Raw genomic sequence first — 23,432 nt, 5'->3', positions numbered from 1 at the left:
GATTTCTACAACTCAGTTTGTAAATGATAATAATAAAACTATATCTCAAGTGTATAATCTCTCTTCATCCCCTTTTTCCTCCTCACTTCCCCCCCTTCCCCAGTATTTCTTTTTATAATGGGCTTAATAAAATCTTAAGCATATGTTTTTTAAAGGCTCCTTTTTAAACTTAGATTTGTAGTTTCCCAAACACTGAAACTGAGAAAGAAGAAAATAATTTATTCATGTTATAAAGGTATGAGTCAGCCTTCTAACTAAGGAGGGAAAGACATGTATTGCTGCATTTGGTGTTATAGATCGTGGTATACTGTTCTGCAAAATTACTCATGTAAGGCTTCAAACGCAGGCTGTAGCAGATACCTTGGATTGTGTCTTGTAACCACTGATTTATTTCATAATAAGCAACTCTGTGGTCACGTGATCTGTTTTGGCCAGAAAATATGCTAAATGGAAGAACAAGTCTGTATTTTAAGGGTTATAATAGTTTTATTCAGAATAATCTGAAATCCACAAGTAAGTGGATCGATCAGATTTTTGGCATGTTATTACTTGCAATTTAGGTACCACTGACAGTGTGATCACAAGTGAAATTCTGGATCTTTGTTTTGCTACTTAAACAGTGAAAGTATTAGTAGAACTTTTAAATCCATTAAGTTTAAACATCTTAAACATAGGCATGGTCTCTGCTCTGAAAATCTTTCAGACTTATACTCATCTTCTCCTAGCAGTTCATATAGCAAATGTTAGTGGTTTTGGCTTTGTCATCACTCATGCTGTGATTCCCATTTTACAAAGGGAAAAACACATTGGTTTTTTTTCATAACGCTGGTTTGGAAAGTTGATATCAAGCCTATGAGTAAGACTCCTATCCATGCCACATTCATTATCTACAGGGGCACCTGGTTCTCTCACTTGTAGATAACTTTTTTCATGTACTTTGAAATCAGTTAGCACTGTTACAAAAAGAGCTGTTTCATGGAATCAAGATACCTGCACAAGACAAAGGCTATAAATCTCTGCTAATGGGTGTATATTTTGTATCGCATAGCAAAACTTAGTAAGTTGTAACTTTCTTGGCGATACGCCTGAACTGAGCTAGTCGTGGTCCAGGTGCTTTATTCTTCGCTGGGAGAGAGTAGCTTGATGGATGGTGAATCTCTTTCTGTTGGTGAGTGTAGAAGGGTGCCCTTCTGATACTATGGTTATTATTTAGCATCAGCACTGCACTACCCTTACATTAATCCTCATTAGCTTCTATGTGCACATAGCAAATGCATGATAGACCTTATCAGAATATGTATGTTAGGCAAAACAATCAAGTCAACCTAGTTTCAGGCCACTTCACCCAGGTTTCTTACCAGTGTTTTTCATATCACCATCAGTTTCATTAAGTAATCTAATAATAGCCCCTGAAAGTCTTGTTAGCAAAAAGAGTCCTGCTGCCACAGCTGTCAGCACAGCCAAGAGTTTTTGAGCTACGCTGCATGAGGATGAGCAGTGAGGGGCACGTGTGTCAGCCTGTGCTCACCTTGACAAGGCCAATGGCAAGGCCTTGGCGGTTCTATAACTGTGTTATCGGTGCTTTCACAACATGTCCCAGACTCAATTAACAATCTGAAATTAGACTAAATTCTTTACTGTCAACTTGGTGTTACTTAATGTAGTTGTTTTAACTTTGTAATAGGGAAATCCTTGGAAAGAATGCAACAGAACCAACAAAGAAGAGGTGAGTTTTTGTGCTTTTGGGCATAAACTGGAATAAATGATATCTTACTCATTGTTAGCTGAAAGCAGGTGCTGGCTGGGGAGGTGGTTTGGTTTTCTATAGCCTGTGTGTGCTTTCCTTCTATGTCACTTCAAGAAAAGTTGCCAGCATGATAATATATTGTGTTGAATAAAAGTAATGTTATTGTGATATATATGAATGAGCTTCTTAAAATGTGACAATTTCTGAAGTTCAGAAAGTGTATCTGTGTCACTAGTTAGGCACAGTTCCTATTCCAAGTGTGGATTTTTAATGCATATGTACCTGGAATTTTATAATTCAAAAGCATGAAAATTTTTTCAACGTTGCTTTCACCTGCCATTTGTATATGTGGCACTGCAAGTAATTGTGGAGGGTCCAAGCCCCTTGTGGCTCTGCTGCCAGGAAATGGCAGGGCCTGGTCTGTCCCATTCTTCATTTAGCTTGGTCATTCTGCTATATAGAGATCTTTATAAGATCTCCTATGTGGGCAAACTTTGAAATCTTGGAAACTTGTGAAAAAACAGTTATGGGAATGAACTAAACTGTAACAGTCAGATATTTACCTTCTGCAGCAAAATAAGCATGTTCTTAGTAATTTCCCCTTGCCCCAGGAGATGTTAGAAATAATTGATCAGATTTTACAAAAACATCTCTTATTGCATCTAACATTGATTTTTGTCTTAAATTTTCTGCTAGTGTTAAATATACCTTTGGTATTTTGCTGTAGTGAGAAGCAACTGGAGTGTTTGCTGACACACTGCATCAAAGTGCCAATGCTTGTCCTGGATCCTGCGCTGCCGACTAATGTCACACTGAAAGACCTGCTGTCCATTCATCCTGCTTTACAAGCTGCTAACAATATGTTCTTTGTAGCAAAACCAAAAAATCCTTCTACCAATGTGACAGTAATTGTTTTTGATAGCCCTAAGGATGGTAAGAACCTATTTGTCAGATTCCAGCCAGTTTTCTAGAAGAAGTTTTTTAGTAAGCTGCTGTGAATTAGGGTTTTTTTTCCTCCAATGCTGACTCTGCCACTAATTTTCTGTTTGACTTTAGCAAGTCATTCAGCATCTCTTGCCCTCAGTCTGTTCCTCTAAATGATGACATTAATGATACTGTTTGCTTAGCTCCCAGACAACTGATTACAGATGATTAGAGTTCCATGCTCTAAAAGACTATTGCAAAACAGGTTTGATATCTGAGTATCTGTGTTGCACTGCTAATCTCAGAAGACTGAGGTTTAGACTGAGGGAAGATTAGTTTTAGAAATCCTCTTTTAATTGCTGTGAAGTCTAGTTTGAATATTGTGCAATAAGTTCTGCCCTTGCTCATCGGATTGCATACCTTAAAACAAAATTATCCATGTGTTCAGCATATATAAGTAGGATCTTAGAGCAGGTATGGGCTGCTTATTTTGTTTAATATGTAGAGTCCAACCACTGGTGTTTATTTTACCACCAAGAATTATCTATCACTTATAAAGACAACTCTTCACACCATAAATATCCAATCTTTTTAATTTGCAGAAGTATATCTTAGTTATTAGAATACACAAAAGAAGTTAGTTTTGGTTTTTCACTTGCAATGCATTTTATGTATTCTAGTTGAAGCTGCCCATTCTGGAATGTTAAAAGACAACAGCAAACAGATAGTATGGAGGGGTTACTTGGTATGTACTTTTAAAATCTGTTGATTAACTTTTGTATATGTTACACTTTTTGTACATTTTTAGAAAGTGTGTTTCTGTGCTATTCTCTTCCCATAACTCACATGTAGTAAGAAGTGAAAGCTTTCAAAATAACCTGATTTCAGTTTTGAAGGTTAGGTTCAGTGACAAAATATACACTATTAAATCTGTCACCTGATGAAGGATTGACAGATAAATGTGAATTATTGTAAGTTTAAAAAGGTCTTTATACCCTGTTTTCTTGTTTTTAGACTACAGACAAAGAAGTTCCAGGTCTAGTATTAATGCAAGACTTGGCCTTCCTTAGTGGATTTCCAGCTACATTCAAAGAAACAAATCAGCTACGAACAAAACTACCAGAGAGCCTGGCCTCTAAAGTAAAACTGGTAAGGGTCTGGAGGAAAGAGTACCTTAGTTGTACTGTTTTTTTGGAATACTTCACATATGAGATCTCATCCACCTAGGAGACTTAGGATGTTTCTGATAGTAATTGGTTTTTCTGTGTGGCTCTGTTTTCTTGAGTTGTGAAGAATAGTAAATAGTGACTCAAATAGTTGCCTTCAAAAGACCACTTGTCCATTCTGTGACTGCAAGTTATTAGGCATTAGATTTGCTAGCTGATTAAATGTACCAGCCTTATCAGTTTCTCTCAGCCATTTGCTATAGGCTGTGTACTGCTGAAGTATAGTATATCACTGGCTTGTTTAATGTGACAGAATTTTGTTTATGTAGCTTCTTAGCTTTTTTTCTTCCCTCTTTGCTTTTAGAAGAATTACCTTAATAGTAACAACACTGGATTGTTTCACAGCTGAATGCTGTATTTCTCTCTGCCAAGTACTCTGTATGGTCTTGAGCAAGTTGCACTTCAACTTACCCACCTGCAAGGCAACAGTAGATCACAACTGGTGTGACTGTGTCATCCATTAACATTTCATGCATTCTATTCTCCTCTGCCGTTTGGACACCTTTTCCAGTTACAGCCAAGTTTAACAGATAGGTTAAAGTTTCAAAAGTTTGTGAAAATCATTGGCTTATGTATTGGAGAGAGATGTGATTGGTGGTGTGGAAGGGGCTGAGGCCAGGGAGTTTGTGGAGGAGAAGGAGTTAGCAGGGATAGAGGGATGTCAATCCATAGGTAATCTGTCTTTGTTAGTGTGATACCCACCTGTAGGATGTGCTAATTCACTTTATGGCTTGTTCTTGGTGCTCAAATGAGGATGACTTCCTTTCCTTGTCTCTCTCTCTTTTTTTTTTTTTTTTTGGCAGGCTGCGTTAACAAATCATGTATTCTGCTATTGCAGAAATGATAATGATGCCTTTCATAGGCTGGTCACACTCCAACTTAATGCAAGCTGAATTTCTTCTTTCTTGTCTCAGCTTGTGTTAGGCTGTCTTAGAGTCTCACTAATGGTAGACACCTTCTGAAGTAAACACATTTATGCCTCTCTTCCTACACGTGCTTTAACAGCTTAATAGAGAGAGGTCTTAAACAGTTATTTAAGCTTAAATAGCTCTTTTCTTTTGCCTTTGTTTACATCTCTAATGTATTCATAGAGAGTAGCTATGGCTTTTCCTAGCCTTTGTTTTATGAAGTTAATCAGGCAGTGCTCATTCCACAGCATTGGCTCTCCATTCCTCTCATTATTTTGACAGCTCTTCCCTGCCACTTCCATTGTGGATTTGTCTGCCTTCAACACGATTGACTGCAATTTTGTACAGCAGTTTAAATGAGTCATCACCAGAACTTTTTACACAGTGAAAAATATGTAGTACATAGCTAACCCAAGGCCGGCAGACTGACAGAGACTTGCTGTGTGCTACATTATGCTCATTGCAAACAGTGCTGCCACTGTTTCTATGTAACCTCCCTTGCATCCTTCCACTGCTGTGTATTGGTGCTGTTCATAAAAATTGTCTCTTGCTATTGCCAATCTGTTGCTAGTTAGGGTGAGTGATGGCAGATGTGCTCTGGTGTGGCCAAGGCATCCTTTCTTCTCTTTCCTAGTGGCACATTGGTTAAATGGCAGTGGATATTCATATGGTCAATCTGCCAGTCTCTGCTTGTTTTATATGCTATGGGTATTTTTTTAATTGCTTTAAAGAAATGGTGTTTACTGTAGAGAAATGAGATTGTTATCCAACAGGAGATGGTACTTCAGTTTTGCTGTCTGAGATGCTAGGTTCTTAATGTCTAGTTTGCGTGGGGAACTTTGTTAGTTAAATGCTTCCTGACTTTGAGCCATCTGAAGAATCTTCTTTGAGTGCAGGTTCATCCATTTGGGTTTGGAGCCTTTTCTAGTTCCTCAACCCAACTTAAGTTTACCAGTTCCTGGTAGTTTTAACACATTTGACTTAATGGAGCTGAAGAGCTCAGAATACCTTTAACTTCAATTACCAGCTCTTTTCATTTGTTAAACTTGCCCTTTAGCATTCAAGAAATTTAGTAACAAGATGCTCCTTAATTATTTTTTTTCTGTTTCAGTTTAAAGTCAATTGGCTTATGTTTTCCTGACCTAGGGTTATTTTCTAGGAGCAGCACTTCTGTAATGTTCTTATTGGTTACCAAATTGGTATCTGAAATAATATTGCCTCTGTCAGTTCAAAGATTATTTGGTGGAAAAGAAATCTGTCTGCTTCCACCTCTGGGAATAAATTGGTATGCCATCCTAGGCAATGTTTGTTCTCTGGTTGAACATCATAGATATAAGCTCTCATAGTACCATAGTTCTGAGGAATGATCCCTCCTCAAACAATATTTGGAATTTCATTCTCTGTCCCTTAGCAGATTTTGCTTTATGCTCTTTTTCCAAAATTTGACTTAAATCAGTTCTTTTGTCCATAGTACTCTACTTCTTTTTGGTTGGTTGGTTGGGTTTTTTTTGAGTTCTGGTGCCTTGTATCGTTAACACTTGGTGTTCCTTTGTCAGAGTAACTTTTATGTGTCTTTCTTGGACCCTTCAGTATCTTTCTGTCCTTGACGTTCTACCACCTTCTCTTCTTCCCTCTGGTGTCATGGCTTGTACTAATATTTTTGCTGCTAAAACATACTTCTTTTAGTATAAGAATGCTTGTTTTTGTAGGGTTTTTTCCTGCTTTTTTTTTTTCCCTTGTTCCCAGGTACTTTCTGACTTCATTAGTTGTGGTTATTTCTCTAATTGCATTATCTAACTATTGTTCAAGTCAGTGTTAATGCTTTTTCTCCTTAATACTCCTGTGTGGATTTTTGTTTCCAGCACCCAGAAGTTCATAATTCTCTCCAGGACTTCTGCTGTAAATCTGTCAAGCACTGACCTTATTCTTAGACTAGCCTGTGTCTCTTGTGCTATAATAGAGCCCTTCCATCTTTCGTGGACACCTTGGAAGAATGAAATGCCCAGATTTCTCCTAATTACTTTTGAGCCATCTGCTGTTTTTTTTATTATCTTGTGGTTTTAAGACTTGTGGAGCGATTCTGTCTGGACCTTAATTTTTTGATTGTAGTAATTTTTTTCCATTTCATCAGATGATCCCTTTCATCATCGTTTTTCCATTCCAGTAGGATCTCCTAGCAGTATTAGTCCAACAAAAACTATGATGGATGGATTCTTTCTGTGTTTCAGTTCTGCTTCTCATGTCCAAGCAGCTGGCTGATCTGTTGTCTGTATCCAAGCTGATCACTAGCTTAACTCTTTTTAGCAAATCTTTAAAATGCTATAGTTTATCTAGGTTTGTGCATTGCTGTCCAAATGAACATAAAGGCTGCATGTCTGGGGTGTCTAGATACGTCTCCTATCTCCTTTTCTGTTTTTATGGAAGTGACATCCCGTGCCTATTCTCTTTCTACATGATTTTTCCTTACCCTGACTTGGTTGTGTTTTTCTCTGTGTTGTCAGTCATGTGTCATCGAGTTGATCAAAAATCTTTGTTTGTGCTAGTTCTCTTTTCCTTGGTGTGTTCTTATCTTGTGTAAACGTTACCATTGTGATCAGCTTATTATCTGTTGCTAAGAGCTCCTCTTCTGCAATTTGGTTAGGCATATCTCCGTATAAACACATTTTTTTCTCAGGTATCCACAGCATTCTCCAGTTTCTCCATCCAGTCATCATTGCTATCTGTGTTTCTTTTCCCTGTGGTGGATGCTTTAGAACAATTAAATTGGGATTACTGTACCCTGTGTGGTCATAGCAGCGGATTCTTCCCCAACCAGTTCTCTGCTCTTGATAGCAGCAATTTATTTATGTGTATGTATATCAATGTAAGAAATGTTTTATTTGCAAGGATAAAAATTTTTACATATGAAGTGTGGATGAGGTAGTTTGTATAGAAGCCTTTATTAAGATCCTAGCTCAGAATTAGTTCTTAATTCAGTGGATGTTGTAGGTAGTCAGTTATGGTAAACATAACCAAGTGTGGTTTTCTCCTTACCAAAGAGAGAGGTTCTAGGTTAATGCTACAGCTAAGTAGAAGAAAGGTGGGTTGTTTAGAGTCTCCACTGAAATTTGCAGCAATTCCTCTGCTGTTATCACTTCTGGAATCTGGAGTCTGGAAAGTAGTGTGAGATGCCCGGTGGAGAGAAAGAAATTTGCACATGAGTTTAGGCTAGACTTGGGTCTCATAGCTGCCTCCTGATGCTCAGTGGGTTTGTGCATGCTCTAAGTGGCTGTTTCTTAGTGCAATGCTGGAAGTAAAGAAATAAAAATAAAAAATTTCAACAATGCTGCTATTAGAAGGGAAAAAAGGTAAGAAACAGAGAAGTGTAGCTGCTGCATTTGTGTTGAATATTGCTAATGCTGTTTTGATTGGATTGCTTTAGTTTGATTGAAATAACTTCTGAATCCAAAGAGGACTAAAAATTGCTTGGACATCTGGGCCAGGTGTTTCTTGTTCTAAAAATCTCTGAGAAAAGCAGCTGAGCTCTAGTAGAGGGGGTTAAATTGTGAAGATTTAGTATATAATGAATCAATTTCCAAGGTGAATTAGTATGTTATGGTCTACTGAAATTTTGTACTTATGGCCTGTATTGTAATGTAATGATATGGAAGTTTATTTCCAGATGAAGGGTAAGCAGCAGTGTGTCTGCTGATCGCATTTGTTGTTCTAAGTTGTGTGATATCACAGACGTGGCTGAAAATTATATTTGGCTGCTTTTTATTTTCCACTCTTTCTTAACGGTGCCTTAGTAAGCCACTAGATGGAGGTGTTGCTCTGGTTACGCAGCTCTCTGCTGCTAAACCATATTTCTTTAAAGGCTGTGAAGACGTTACGTTGTACCTATACTGAAGAAGAGCAACTGAATTTTTTTTTTTCACATTTCCTTTGCCCCCTTACCTACATTTCTAAAAAAAAGAATCATTGTTCAGCCTAAAAGAGATGCTTGTGACTTAAAAACTAGGTAATGATGTAAAGACTGACAAGGGAAGGATTGAAAGGGCAAGGGGGATTTGATTTGTTTGATTTTTTGTTTTCTGAGGCTACCATGCTGACACTTTTTCACTGAAATAGTGTACAGTAGTGAAAATTTGTGGAGAAAGGTGACTCCTTCAAGATTTAATATCCTGATTACTTCAGGGAAAACTGAGAGCCTGCAGGTTTCCTTCCTTTGCAAAATATTGTTTCCTCTTTAATCTGCATGGGCACACATATATGGACATGTTAGGTTGGAAACTAAGGGCTGTAATATGTCTTTTAATGACTTTGTCTTACTAATGGAAAAAAATCCACATAGGAAACTGCAGGCACAGTGATGCTGGATGTTTGCTGTCCTCACTGCCTTGAGGGTGGAGGGTCTGGGGTTCTTACTGCTGCTCTTGTCAGTGTTGATGGAGCAGACAGGTGGCTTTAGGAGTTGTGTTATATGTTCACACAGATGTAATAAGTAAGCTTAGTAGAAAAAAACCTAAGGCATTGCATTCCTTTTGGCTATGAGATGACCCTCCTACTAGTTACCTTAGAAAGGGAACTTGATAAATATGTAAAGACAACAGTATTTCATATTTATAAAGCTTTTTGTAACTCTTTAACATAACACGTGCCTCCCCCTTCCCTTGCTATGTTGGCATATGAGTTTTCCTAATATCCATACCGGAGTGTGAAAACAGGAGCATCTCATTTCCTTAACAGCCAGCTTTGGTCATTAAGAAGATAAAGCATAATAATTTAAAGACTGGTTAAGAGTCCTAGTTCCACCTCAAAAAAATCTGCTCTTTAGGCCTCTTGAGAATGTAGAAATGAAATTTTAGTTCTGCATGGGGTGGCATAGCCCATCTGCCCTGCCTCCTAGTCTAGTAAGTCTAAGCATTGCTAAACATGCTGGCTCCAAAGGAGAACCTGCATTTACATTTACCTGGTGGGGAGAATGCAGTTTTCCTGTTTCATTTTTGAGTGCATGATATAAATGTGCAGGGGTGGTGCCTGCGTGATGTCTTTTCAGCCTGCTTGTGTTAGAAGCTGAGGCTCACCTGATCACTCTGACTCTGTGCATCTACCTGCTTGTTTTTCTGTTCTATTTTCACAATACCTTTGGATCTGCTGACCTGTTTTGTCAGGGTGAAGATGATCTCTAGAAGATAATGTTTCAAGGGAATGGGCAATTGCATGTGTCCCCACTGAGAGGAGGATAATACCTGTGAGACATCAGAAAATCTGCCAGAGAATTCCATTTTGAATATACCAGCCACAAAATGCTCTGAGCAGAGCTTGCAATTTATTAGAATCTAGTTAGTTATGTCACCAGATAACTTTATTGAAATCTAACTTTATTGATAGCTCTGCTTATGAAAAGACTTGTTTCTTAAAAAAGGTGTTGGTGGAAAAAAAACACTGATGTAATAAAAATAATCTATTCAATGTCGGGGTTAAGTCTGATGCTGAGCACGGGACCACATTTTTTCACTACTTCTTGTTTGTGCTTGGACTGTTACATATTTAAAAACCTAGAGTATATATGCTGTGTTGGGGGGGGTGGAACGGGAAGTTTTTGTAATAAATCTAGTTAGGAATCTGTAGTACACATACCTATTTTGTTGACTTTAGTGGAAACAAATTGAAGAGAAACTAAATGTTCTTAAATGCTTTCAAAGCTCTAGAATGATAATATTTTTGGTTTGTTATATGTATGTTTTAAATGACAGATTCTAAGGGACTGTGTGACACTATTGTATTCCTAAATAAAGCACATACCCCCTGATGGCAGCTTTGCAATCTGTAGCATTTCGATATTGATATTTTTGGAGGTTGCTAGCTGCAGTCCGTAACTATACCTCAGCCATTTAGCTACTGAAGCCATCCTTTCCACCCGTAGGTTCAGATGATTCCCTGGAAGGTCTGAGATTTATCAGATTTTTCTGATGGCAGGCCTCATAAGTCAGATTGAAAGATCTCAAATAGCATATGAGTCAAAGCATCAACAGCTTTAAAATGTCACAAGTGGGACAGCTGGTCTTGCTAAGGGAAGGGGTGCTAACTCTGGGACAAGTGTTGTTTTAAAATGAGCAGAAAGGGTCAGATTTAATAAATAGTAAAGAAAAAATCACTTAAGGCTATTATGAAATATACTGTGATGGTTTTGTTGTTTTCAAACATGACAGTATTCAAATTTTGTTAACTTATGAATTGCTTTTACGGATCTTATGTAACTGAAAATCTGGTAGACTTGCTTATTTGTCTTATGTTGCGTGAAGGAACAAAAATTAAGCGTAGCATCTAATAAATATTGTTAACGATTAACTGCATTTATTCGCAGTCTGACTCTTGAATCAAAGTGCAGTTCTGCTTTTAGCTTGTTTGTGTCCGCTCATGCTACTTCATACGGTAAACACAGCATTTTATTGGATTATGCTATATTTCTAGTGAAATGTTCTGGTGCCCTGCAATTTGTAAGCTATACTAGCTGTTAGAGAGAGCATGTAGTGCAAGCCCCTTCTTATCCTGTGCATTATGAAATCTGATATACAGACTTACTAGTGGCAAGAGATAAAAACAGCAAACAGATCAAACAGTCCCCAACTAAGAAATGACCTTAACAGCATATTGGCAACCATCATTAAGGACTTGGAGACCCACATGGATTAGTTCTGGAGCCCTTTGTATCTCAGATTTCTGAGCTGTAGGTTGATCTGTAAACCATTCTGAAAATTTCACGCTTCTGACAGCAACGATGAATTGGTGGCCTTAATTTCCTGAGAAAAGCATTGCTTGATTAAGAAAAAAAAGTATGATTCTTTCAGTCATATAATACAGTTGTAATAAAATATGAATTTTGTTGGCGGGAGGGGGGCAGGGGGAAAGGATGGGGACTTATTATTCACTTACTCCAGAAATATTTATAACATGGACAGCTTTACTGTTGCTGGATCACTGTGTAAAGAGAAATTTTCTTTGGAAAATGAAAATTAAGCATCTAGAAATGTTCTGTATCTTTATATGTTTTTCATTTCCCATTTTACTACCCCTTTTTGTGTTCTTCCAAAATTCTAGTTCTTTAAAAACAGTGTTTACCAGTCATTCTTATTAGTAACTCTAGTAAGAAAAATATAACAAAAAGATGGATTTGGCGAAGAAAGAGTGCTGCTGTTGGTGCATGCCAGAAATTATTTTCTCTGCTTGTATAGTTGCAGCTCTATTCAGAAGCCAGCGTGGCTCTCCTGCAACTGAATAACCCTAAGGGTTTCCAAGAACTGAGCAAGCAAGCAAAGAAGAACATGACTATGGATGGAAAAGAACTGACACTTAATCCTGCTTATTTACTGTGGGACCTCAGCTCTGTCAGTCAGGTAGGTAAATTCTGTTGTAGCATGTAAAGGTGGTAGTATTTAAAAACTGCAAGTAGAGGCTAAGTAGTCAATGACAAGGAACATGGGATTTCTTCCAGAAGCTTGGAAGTGTTAAGAATGCAGTATTTATTATGTTGTAAGAAAACGTCACAAGAACACTGTCAAATTCTGGAATCAAGGAGGAAGAAGGATCAAAGTGTGACATTTAATTTAAATTTTAGTGTTTTCCACTAAGTGAAAGATTTTGCCCTCTGCACGTGTTCTGATAAAGTTGTGTGCAGTCAAGTCCTGAAAGGCTTAACTGATACTGACTGGCAGATAAGCAGGCTTCTTATGTAGGAGAGACAGAGGGCTTTGTTAACAAACACGAATGTTTCCTTTCCAATATGTTTCTTAGACATCTTTGCAGCATCATATATGCTGACCAAATGCTAATTACTTCTCTTCCAAAAATTTTGAAGTCCTGAAATACACATATCTGTAAGGAAAAAGGAGGTTTACTTCAAATGCTTTTGATACAAGCAAGGGTGTTTAGTTTAGCAAAAGGAAATAAAATAACAACATGTCTGTTTCAAGATAAGATCTTCTAAAATCTTAGGTTTTTTCTCCTGCTAGAACTTAATTTTACAGTAAATGTCAAGTGGCATGGGTAAAATAGATGTGCCCTCTCCATTAAAGCTTGCAGTCTGTCTTTGTATCCTGTGAACCTGGCTTTTAGGGGAACTTTTCCTTGTTAATACAAATGCTGAACTCAAACTTTATACTTTCCCATGTTGAAATTATGCATTATTTTGTAAATGGGTACCAAGCCAGTGGATGCTGGTGTTGCTGAAATGTTTTCAGTTGTTATGTTTTTGAGAATGTGTAAGCTGTCTTACTGTACATATTAGAAAAAGAGACTTCTTTACAGTGTGTAGAATCTGTAGCAAAAATGGTAATTGTTAAATGTTCAAATTTTTCTTGTTTACTGTTTCAGTTGGGCATACTTCTTTTAGAAATGTTCCTTTTAGGCAGCCTTAATTTTTGTTTTTAGAAGAGGTCATTAAGTTCTAATAAATGGGAGAAGAAACATACGTTACAGTGTCATGTAACCTAATTTTGTTACTTACCTGAAGAGCTTCTAATTAAAACGTTGTCTTTTTAACAAAAACGTATGGAAACATTTAGCTATATGATAGTATTAGGCTCAGTTTTATTAATTTTCTCCTGCTTACGTTCTTTAAAATAAGAGCAGAGGATAATTGAAGAGCTGCTACATCATGATGCTTCCAGTGTATCTATGTTAGGGACATTTATATATGGCTTATAATGCAATGTACTTGGAAGGCCCCAGCCTCTTAAAACTAGATTGCTGAAAGGTGATGTTATGGATTTGAAATGCAACTTGGCTTTTGATCAAGATCAGAAAATAATTGAGGGTAATAATCTAGGAAAACAGGAAGGTGTGCTTTTTCTGGGGTTCTTTCTTCAAGAGCCTGGATCACACAAAGCACTGTCGTCTTGTGGTGTGGTCAGCAGACATCCTAATGATACCAGGTTGTCAGCCATTGGTGTCAGAAGATTGTATTGTTCACCTTGATAATTCAGGAGAATATGATCCTTTAGAAGAATAATGGTACTTGATTGGTGTACTTTTTATTTTTGACATCTAAGTTCTCAAATGCTTATGCACCCATATGCTAAAGCATATTGTTGTTACCTAGCTGGATCAGTATGTGAATGTTCTATTTAAAATCTAAGAAACACTTTTTTCTTTTTATAGTCTAAACAGGATGAAGATATTTCTGCCAGCCGTTTTGAAGATAATGAAGAGCTGAGATACTCGTTGCGATCAATAGAGAGGCATGCCCCTTGGGTACGACATATTTTCATCGTCACTAATGGGCAGATTCCTTCTTGGCTTAACCTGGATAATCCTCGGATAACCATAGTGACACATCAGGTAAAACCCAAACAAACAAAAGCCAAACAAAAAAACCCCACCAGAAACCCCAAACAAACGAAAATACCAGCATGGAAGTGGCACTAGTAAAGATTCTGTGTTTGTTTTGAAATGCAATTGTCCTCTTTCAACTAAAGGCTGCATTTATTTGGAAGGTAGAAGTGACCACCTCTTCCTCATCTCATCCATGGTTTTATTAAAACCCAGTATGTCTTTGTATTTTGGCTAAGCGGATAACTGAATATATATCAAGCCTTCATTTAGTCCACATTTCCAAATACTGAAGCTTCAGCTAACGTATACCCGTGTCTGATTTCCTTATGAAGTTTCTTTATAAAAAACCTGGGGAGAAGAAAATGTAATTTGAATCCATAAACACTCTCAGGACCAGTAATAATCTAATAAGCTTGTGTTGAGACAGGATGGAATTACAATTACTGGAACTAAAGTGATGGCTGCAAAAAAAGTAGCTATGCATTCTAAAAATCTTACTTAAAAAGAGAAAGGGAATCCTTCAACCTTCCTGAATAATCGAAACAAAAATATTCTAGTAGCTTCTTATTATGAATTTGGGAGTAATTTTCGTATCTGGACATGCTATAGGAGCCCTGAGCAACCTAAGTGGTAACAAGATACTAATTCAACTTCTGTTGCTGTCTGCTTGTGAAGTTACTTGAAAGAGATGGAAGAATCCTGACTTTCTGAGTGCTGGAACAGGTTCAACTTGCTTGAAATTTTGTGCAGCCTGTACTGCATGAGAAGTATAAATGTATGTACACTGGGCCTGATCCAGTACCCAGTGAAAGAGGAGTTTGTGACTTGTGTTGAACCAGGTGCAGTTTCGTAGTTAAGCAGAAGACTTGAAAATGGTTTTGTGTGGGGAAAATGAGATAGTGAAGTTTTTCTTTTTTGCTACAATATTTTCACTTCTTTGTCTTTCGTGTCTCTCCTTGTTCTTGATAAAACTTTTTTTTAGTAGATAAGTATCAAATATAAAAGGTCAGGCACACCAGATATGGTTTTGGTTTTTTTATTTATTTTTGCCTTCTGAAACTGTTTTGGGTTGTTGGGGCTTTTTTGTTTTAGGAAATATTTCAGAATGTGAGTCACTTGCCTACCTTCAGTTCACCAGCTATTGAAAGTCACATTCATCGTATCAGTGGCCTCTCTCAGAAGTTTATCTATCTCAATGATGATGTTATGTTTGGGAAGGATGTTTGGCCTGATGATTTCTACAGTCACTCTAAAGGTCAAAAGGTAAGCCGTTATGAAAGGATTTTTTACCAGAAATAGATGTAAAACTTTTCTGTGCTAATATAATAAAAATCAAAGATATACTACTTTGAAAGGAAGAGCAAATACAAGAAGATTTCCCTTTGCTCCCCGTTCCCCCTTTTACTTCTAAAGGTGCATTATTCTTAACTAGACAATTGTTAGCAAAGGTGCAGGGTGGAGAGGGCTCTGTCTTTTTTTTGTATGTGTGCTGTGTTGATGTTTGTATTGCAGAATTACTTTTTTTCATATTCACTCACAGGTTTCTGGCGGTATAATGGTTTCTCTGTCAGGCTTCATACTTTAGTTTCAGTGTCGTTCTCTAATTCTCCCACTTTCTGTTGGAGCACTGGTAAGACTGATGTGGTGGTTGGCAGCTGTCAGTCTTTCCTCCCTTGTAAATTCTTTTTGTTTTGTGGGAAGTATTCAAAACAAAACAGAATCAGTTCTTCCATGGTAATGCTGAGGTTAGATGACATTCAAATTGGTCTAATATTTAAATTTACCATTAATTACCTCTGCTCCAGACACCCATAGTATCTTTGCCCAATCTCTCTATATAATCATATATATAAAATTATTTGCTAAAAGATTTGTTGTTGCGTGTTCATGAACACGCAAAGTGATTTAGTCTTTCAGCAGACCTATTATCAACAACTGGGGTTAAGCAAGAAAAGGAAACATTAGCAATAGTCATACATAAAGACTCTGGTTGCCAGCAGAGTTTCCATCCATAAGATGGATCTATAAGAGTGACATGGAGGAAAAAATTAAGATTTATATTTGTTATTTATATTAAAGCAGTAAGTACACAAGACACTAGAGACCACCAAATTAAACAATTCATGCAGGTGGATGTGCACACTTGCTCACACACACAGAAGCATTGTACAAAATTAAACTACCCCAAAATTACTGTTTCAGTACTTGAGGATGTTAGGAGGCTTTTAGTTGTTTTAAATCTTAAGGATGTAAGCATGTAATTGCAAAATCATACTGTTAGTGCGTTTGTATTGTTCTTCAGTTATTCTTTCCAGTTATGATGATAAAGTCAGGTTAGGTGCAATGTTGTTTGTGATAACCTGATCAGCAGGTGTTTCAGTAGGAAATGTGCTGCTAAAATCTTGAAACAATAAGGCCTAAAGGAAAATGTGTGTGGTTTTTAATGCCTCCCCAGTTCAAAGTACATACACCCCCACACTTTTTTTTGTCTTGGCAATTCTTAGAATTATTTAAGTCATAGAGAATCAGATGCTTCAGGGATTATGTTCAACATGTGCTGCTTATCTCATGACTGGTTAGTAATGAAGCAACATTTTGAGTCAGGAGAACAAGTGAACTGCAGAGCTATTTCAGAGTTTAAGTTCCCCCTTCTTATCTGATAAAAGATAAAATATTAATTTTCATTGGAATATGGTTTGCAGAAGTAGATTTGGGAAGTCCTGCTTTCTATTTCTGGCCAGTGCTGCCTTGTTGTATGGCCTTGGAAATTCTTCAGTTCTTCCTTCTGTTTGAAGGGATAACATTTACTTCACAGGTGATAGGGTTTAAATGCTGTTTGTAAAGCTTTGTGAATACTTAAGGCACTATACGCAGGGAGGCATTATTTTAAGTGTCTGTGTTCCAAGAAACAAGTTCAGTTGACTTCTCTTTGCCAGTCCTTGTCTCAGACTGTAATGTTGTTCCAGGTTTACTTGACTTGGCCTGTGCCAAACTGTGCTGAGGGATGTCCTGGCTCATGGATTAAAGACGGTTACTGTGATAAAGCCTGTAATAACTCAGCATGTGATTGGGATGGAGGTGATTGCATTGGTAAGACAGCAGTGTTAAATTTAGAAGTGAACTGTTGTTTTCTCTTATAAAAATAATTCTGTAATTTGTCATTCTCCTATAACTACAAAATTTACCTCCTTTAATAATAGTAAAAAAGTTGGCTTACAAATGAAAACCTTATTTCTTGCAGACTACAAATTTCTATGAAAAATGACAGCAAATAGTAGGGCATTGGAACATCTTTCTTTGGGTACCAAATTTGACTAGCTTGAAAGGAAGGCTTTTGAAATTCAAATTATTATTATTATTATTATTACAATATTATATATTATTTGGACTCAGAACCCAAATAACAACAGGACTGTGGAGCTGCACCATGAGTTTCTAGATCGAATTTTCAGGACTCTAGGATAGGAAAATGAAGTGGTGCTTTTGGATTGAGGAAGTGATATCACTCTAGGGGGCTGTAAAGTCAAGACTGCAAGCACGAGAAGTAGTAAATCAGTTTTCCGCCTGTCTTTTTGAAGTTAAGACAAAATATGTTGGAGGGTTTTTTTGCAATTTTAAGTCAGTTCCTAAACTTCAACAGTGAGATTGTGCACAGTATGGATTATTTTACAGTAACTCATAGAGGTCTATTAAGCATTTGCCCCATTTTAATTTCACTGGTGATAAGGAAGACTGTTGACTCTTCAGTCTAGCTTTAACACTGTGGCTTAAAACATGCCTTTACTTGGAAATAAGGATTTCAAATTACTGGGTTTTTTTGTTTTTCTTTTCTTTCCCTGTAGGTAACAGTGGGGGTAGTCGCTATGTTGCTGGTGGAGGTGCAGTTGGAGGTATCGGGAATGGACCACCATGGCAATTTGGTGCAGGAATGAGTGGTGTTTCATACTGTAACCAAGGCTGTGCCAATTCCTGGCTAGCAGACAAATTCTGTGATCAGGCCTGCAATGTCCTTTCCTGTGGATTTGATGCTGGTGACTGTGGCCAGGGTATGTAAAATATATTGCTGATAACTTTCTATAGGAATTCTCTTTAATTGCCTGACCTTTTTGGCTTATCTTTACTCTCAGATTGGGCTAAGATGTCCTGTACAGAGTTGTGGAAAAGAGCTGCTAGCAGCTGAAGAAAAAAGTCAGATGCTTCTTGTATTCACTAATCCAAACCTGAATCAATATTATATGCTGCATTATTAAATAAAACCGTTATTGACCAAGTATGGGTGGGGTGCTTGATACTTTACAGAGCAGCAAGCATCAAACTCCTTGCCCCAAGAGGCTTACATTTTAAATGGAGAAATTACATTTCAGCTATGCAAACAGTCTTTACCTGAGTAAGGACAGCTGACTTGATGATGCTTGTAGTGGTTAAAAAAATTAAAGAACCTCTCTGATACTGACAGCGTGAGTTCAAGCCTGGCTCTGGGCTCTTGCCAAAGACTACTTTCAGTCACCTGAAGTTGTCTGAAGTTTATTTTGATATGAAAGACTAGCAGGAATGAATGAAGTGATTGAGAATGCTGTCTGGTATAGGTAGGGGAACAGAAACGGAAGAAATTGGCCTGTTTGAAAGAGTAGAGGCTCCCCAGCATCTCAGCTCAGATGAGTGTGTTACAGCTATTCTGTTGCTGGCAGTGAGGTTTTGTTCATGCGAGAATAGACAGATAACTGTCTTCTGCTGTGGGAGGGAGAAGTTCGATTCAGCCTATCTGGTTTAGGCAGTCTCAAATCAAGATGCAGTGTAGCAGTGAAATCCAACTCTTGTAACATTAATCTACCAAAATGTGGCAAAAATGTAGTATGGGCATTTTACTTATGACTGATACATAATTTTAAGTGACATGTGATAACAAGCCACTTAGGCTCTTCAGGTAGAGACTGAAAGAGTGATAAATTATACTGGCTTTTAGAGTTACCAGTGGAATGTCTGGCAGCTTTATATATCTGAGTATGCTCTAGTCATTCATTATTAAAGATAGGTGAGCAAGAACTGGGAGCTACAGTAAGTGTTCTTTCACAAAGCTGTCTCCTTGCTAATATAGTGAATCTAGCTGGGCATATTACAATTAAAAAAGACTGAAAGATAAGTGTCACACTGCAAATTGACAGAAATTTGGTTTGTGTCTTGGGTTTTTTTCCAGATCACTTTGAAGAGATGTACAAGGTGACGCTTCAGCTTAATCAGACCTACTATGTTATTCCCAAAGGTGAATGTCTGCCCTACTTCAGCTTCAGTGAAATAGCCAAGAAAGGAATTGAGGGTTCATATAGTGATAATCCAATTATCCGACATGCTTCAGTTGCTAACAAATGGAAGACTATCCACCTCATAATGCATAGTGGCATGAATGCAACTGTGATCTATTTTAACCTTACGTTTCTAAATAAAAATGATGAAGAGTTTAAAATGCAAGTAGCTGTTGAAGCTGATACTAGAGAGGAACCAAAACTGAATACAACTTCCATGCAAAAATCCAAATCTGATTTTAAAACTATAACTTCAATACCAGAAGCTGAAATGATATTTGAGGATATTCCTGAAGAAAAACGCTTTCCAAGAGTAAGGAGACGTCGAAATGGCACAAAAGAGAGTCTACATGAAGAAGTGATAATACCATCAGTAAACGTGTCTCTCCTTCCTGAAGATGTTCAGCTAGCACTGCAGAACCTGGACTTAAAACTACTAAATGGTGATATCACTCAGAAAGGATTTAACCTATCCAAGGCTGCTCTCCTGAGACCTTTCCAGCTCGTAACTACGATAAAAAGTATTATAGGCCTGGAAAAGAAGGGTGTGCATAATCGTTCAGAAGATCAGAAGAACCATACCAGCTGGCAGAAGCCTTATAAAGATGTAAACGATGGCAAGATAAAAACAATAAAAACAAGTGAAGAAGTTCCTTCAAGGCTTACAGGAACAAAGGGGACTGTTGTGACAATGAACGTAAATGAACCTATTTATAAAGTAAAGCCTAAATCCACACTTCCCACCCAGAGCATGGAAAATAAAAATGAAACTCGAGAAAAAGTATTGAATGCACTGATATTAAGGGAAACCCAGAAATCAAAACATACTGGGAATTTAGATACTGGAGAAGACGCACAGGGAATGCAAGGAGGAAAAGGGCATGTGCAGGTGGATACAAATGTAAGGGAGGGGCTAGGGGGAAGAAAATTACAGTTTTATGGTGGTAGTTACCAAGGCTTTTTGCCATGGGAGAAAAAGAATTATTTCCAGGACCTTCTTGATGTGAGTATCTTAATGTCATTGCTTATTGGAATAGTTGCATTTTTCTGCATATAGTGGAATACTGTTAATGTGATATATACATTCGGAATGTGTCTTGTCTTTGTGGCAAATTCTGAGGTTTTTTGAAAGCTCCTTTTGACTTTTCACATAAAATCTAATTTGTTTGATTTGGGCCTCTCTTAGCTAGGTGGTAAAAGCTGAATAGCCATTTCTGTTCCCTTTCTACTGCCTCTTTTTTTTTTTTTTTTGTCAGGTTTGGTTTCTGTTCACTGTATGTTGGCACAGTGCTATTGTTCAGGCATACATAGCACTACAACAGAAAGCTTAAATTTTGTTTTGATTGCATTTATGCAAATATGGATCCAGTTTATTAAAAAAAAATGCAAAAAATATGTATAACGGTAAATACTTGGGTTCTAAAAGTTAAATTGAAAGTCTGCCAACAAGACTGAATATCCAGACCATGTCAAGAACATGTGTAGGAAGCTTCCTCTGCTTCCAGCCAAAGCATTTTGGCAGTTTTGAAAACCTCTAGAAGAGAAGATGGAGACTATGCTTCAGTTGGTAGCAACTGCTTTGCACTAATCCGAATAGCAAATGGGCTATGTTTTTAAAAGACTATCTCTTTCTGTTCATCTGAGATTGGATTTTGTGTAAGGAATCTTTATATTCATAGGACTTCAGTTTATCAAAAATGGATGAATCATCAGCAAAAACAAGGCAATATTACAAATAAATCTGATAGCAAACAGGAACTTTAGTGTGTGTGGGAGGTGTCGGAGCACAAACATTAAGGAAGTTTTTTATAGACTAATCCTCAAAGAATGAAAATTTTAAGGAAAAGGTTACCTTTTATCTTTTCTCTTTAAAGAGAGAACTAAGCAATATGAAGAAAAATATTCAAAACTTCTCTTCCCATTTTCAAATATTGGAAAGAGTTGGCAGCTGGCTGAAATGTCGTTTTTCCTGTGTGTTTAATGTTTTTGGTCTTTTTGGTAATGTAACCTTGATTTGTGCCTGTCCTGCTGTTTAGGAAGAAGAGTCATTACTCAAACAGATGTCATACTTTACTGATGGTAGACATCTTGGAAGGCAGCTGAAAGATACATTTGCTGATTCCCTTCGATATGTAAATAAGCTTTTAAACAGCAAATTTGGATTTACATCTCGGAAAGTCCCTGCTCATATGCCTCACATGATTGACCGCACTGTTATGCAAGAGCTACAGGATATGTGAGTATGTCTTTGAATAATGTAAAACTGTAGGTCATTCTGTCTTTCTGTAGATGCTTTGCTATAGCTATTTCCAATGTGTTGATGGCTACTCATTAAAATTATATTTTGAAAAAGGAAATAGGGAATTTATTACAACATGATAGTTGTGCTAAAATAAGGAGACATTTGAGGACCTTTTAAAATTCTAGATGAGAATTTGGGTTTTGGTAAGGAATGTTTTACTTTAAGAAACTGGAGTACTAAATTAGTTTACATTCTTATATAGGTTTCCTGAGGAGTTTGACAAGACATCATTTCACAAAGTGCGGCACTCAGAAGATATGCAGTTTGCTTTTTCATATTTCTACTATCTTATGAGTGCAGTCCAGCCACTGAACATTTCTCAGATCTTCGATGAGGTTGATACAGACCAGTCGGGCATTTTGTCTGACCGAGAGATTCGCACGTTGGCCACGAGAATCCATGAACTACCATTAAGTTTGCAGGTACTCTTTCCTTACCAATAACTTTTAGAGTAACTTCAGTTTTAAAGTCCAAAACTGTTAAAATAAAATGAGTCAAATCTTTATTTTATCCTTGCTTATAGCATCTGTAACATTCGGCAATTCTTAAATTTTACCTGGAGAGTATAATGTTGTGTTCTATTTTTTCATTAATTGCTCTATGGAGTCAACAATTAAACTGAGTTCTAGCAGCATCAGAAAAATGGGTCACTGGTGTCTGAGTTCAAGCAAGCAGTTAGTGTTAGTTTGTCAGAAAAATGTTCAAGGGTAAAAGCCACTGTGAAGACTGGAATCCTGCTGTGCTTACTCTTGTTCTTGCACATGGTAAAAGACAGTTTGTGCTGCAAGGAACTTGTGGCCTAAAGAAAGAATTGAAAAAAAGGGTAGTAAAGAGGTCATGCTAGTAAATACTATGACCATATACAAAGACTTACACTTCTGTTTTTCTAGGAACCTGATAAACAGAGACATAGTCTTTGTAGGACTTAGAGACAGTTGGTAGAGAACAAAATGTACTATTTCTGCTTTACAGAGAGGAATTGGCACAAACCAATGAAATAATCTGTTCTGGAAACAGCACACAAAATCATTGGCATAGCTGGAACACAGCCCTGCTTTACTGTGTTCCTGGCCTGTACCTTAACCAGCAAATCTTCTTCCTGTCCTTTCAGTTCACTTTTCTGTTTGTTTGCTTGATTTGGGATTTTAATATGTCAGTGCTGGTTTGGGAATTCTGTACTGTCCTGACATCATCAGTAAAGGTGTGTTTTTCATTTTAAATCAAAATGACATTAAGCATTTGCTTTACTTTAGGGGAGTCCCAACAACTGGTCTGCTGAATATGAAGTTGTCTTTTTCCAACAGTAGCATGGAAATTTGTTATGTGGGTAACATTAAATATGTCTGTGCACCCTGGATTTTTAGGACTATGTCAGTGAGAAAACAGGATTATCTTTTTTTTTTTTCTTCTCTTTCTGTTAGGATTTGACGGGTTTAGAACAAATGCTAATAAATTGCTCTAAAGCTCTTCCTGCCAACATCACTCAGATACATGTCATTCCACCAACTCAGGAAGCATATTATGATCCCAATCTGGTAAGAAACATTGGTCTTAAGATGCTTGGTTTCTTTCCTGAGCATGTATTTACTGTGCTTGAAAAGCTGGTTTGATTTCTAGAAGGAAAGTATTTACAAAAATTTCTACTTGTGTGTACATGACGTAAGCATTATAAAATGAAAATTTTACAAGCTACTTCCTAACTTAGAAAGC

The 23,432-nt window shown here is 37.2% G+C and overlaps 1 protein-coding gene across 5 annotated transcripts in view; it reads left to right on the top strand.

Annotated features, from left to right (window-relative positions):
* GNPTAB (N-acetylglucosamine-1-phosphate transferase subunits alpha and beta) overlaps positions 1-23,432 on the top strand; it is a 46,623-nt gene that overhangs the window by 11,193 nt on the left and 11,998 nt on the right. For all 5 annotated transcript variants that reach the window (XR_008235794.1, XM_052790889.1, XM_052790888.1 and 2 more), the window contains exons 4-16: positions 1,685-1,726; positions 2,475-2,680; positions 3,352-3,416; positions 3,686-3,820; positions 12,023-12,184; positions 13,947-14,126; positions 15,213-15,383; positions 17,087-17,210; positions 17,963-18,166; positions 19,315-20,423; positions 21,457-21,656; positions 21,925-22,144; positions 23,144-23,257. Coding sequence is in view for 4 of the 5 variants with exons in the window: in XM_052790889.1 (XP_052646849.1) it covers positions 1,685-1,726; positions 2,475-2,680; positions 3,352-3,416; positions 3,686-3,820; positions 12,023-12,184; positions 13,947-14,126; positions 15,213-15,383; positions 17,087-17,210; positions 17,963-18,166; positions 19,315-20,423; positions 21,457-21,656; positions 21,925-22,144; positions 23,144-23,257 (2,932 nt within the window). In the remaining variant the exon portion in view is untranslated. The remainder of the gene's footprint in view (positions 1-1,684; positions 1,727-2,474; positions 2,681-3,351; positions 3,417-3,685; positions 3,821-12,022; positions 12,185-13,946; positions 14,127-15,212; positions 15,384-17,086; positions 17,211-17,962; positions 18,167-19,314; positions 20,424-21,456; positions 21,657-21,924; positions 22,145-23,143; positions 23,258-23,432) is intronic.

The sequence above is a fragment of the Harpia harpyja genome, chromosome 6 (genome assembly GCF_026419915.1).
Source record: "Harpia harpyja isolate bHarHar1 chromosome 6, bHarHar1 primary haplotype, whole genome shotgun sequence".
Taxonomy (NCBI): domain Eukaryota; kingdom Metazoa; phylum Chordata; class Aves; order Accipitriformes; family Accipitridae; genus Harpia; species Harpia harpyja.
The sequence above is the reverse complement of the archived record's forward strand: the minus strand, read 5'-3'. Positions and strand labels throughout refer to the sequence as shown.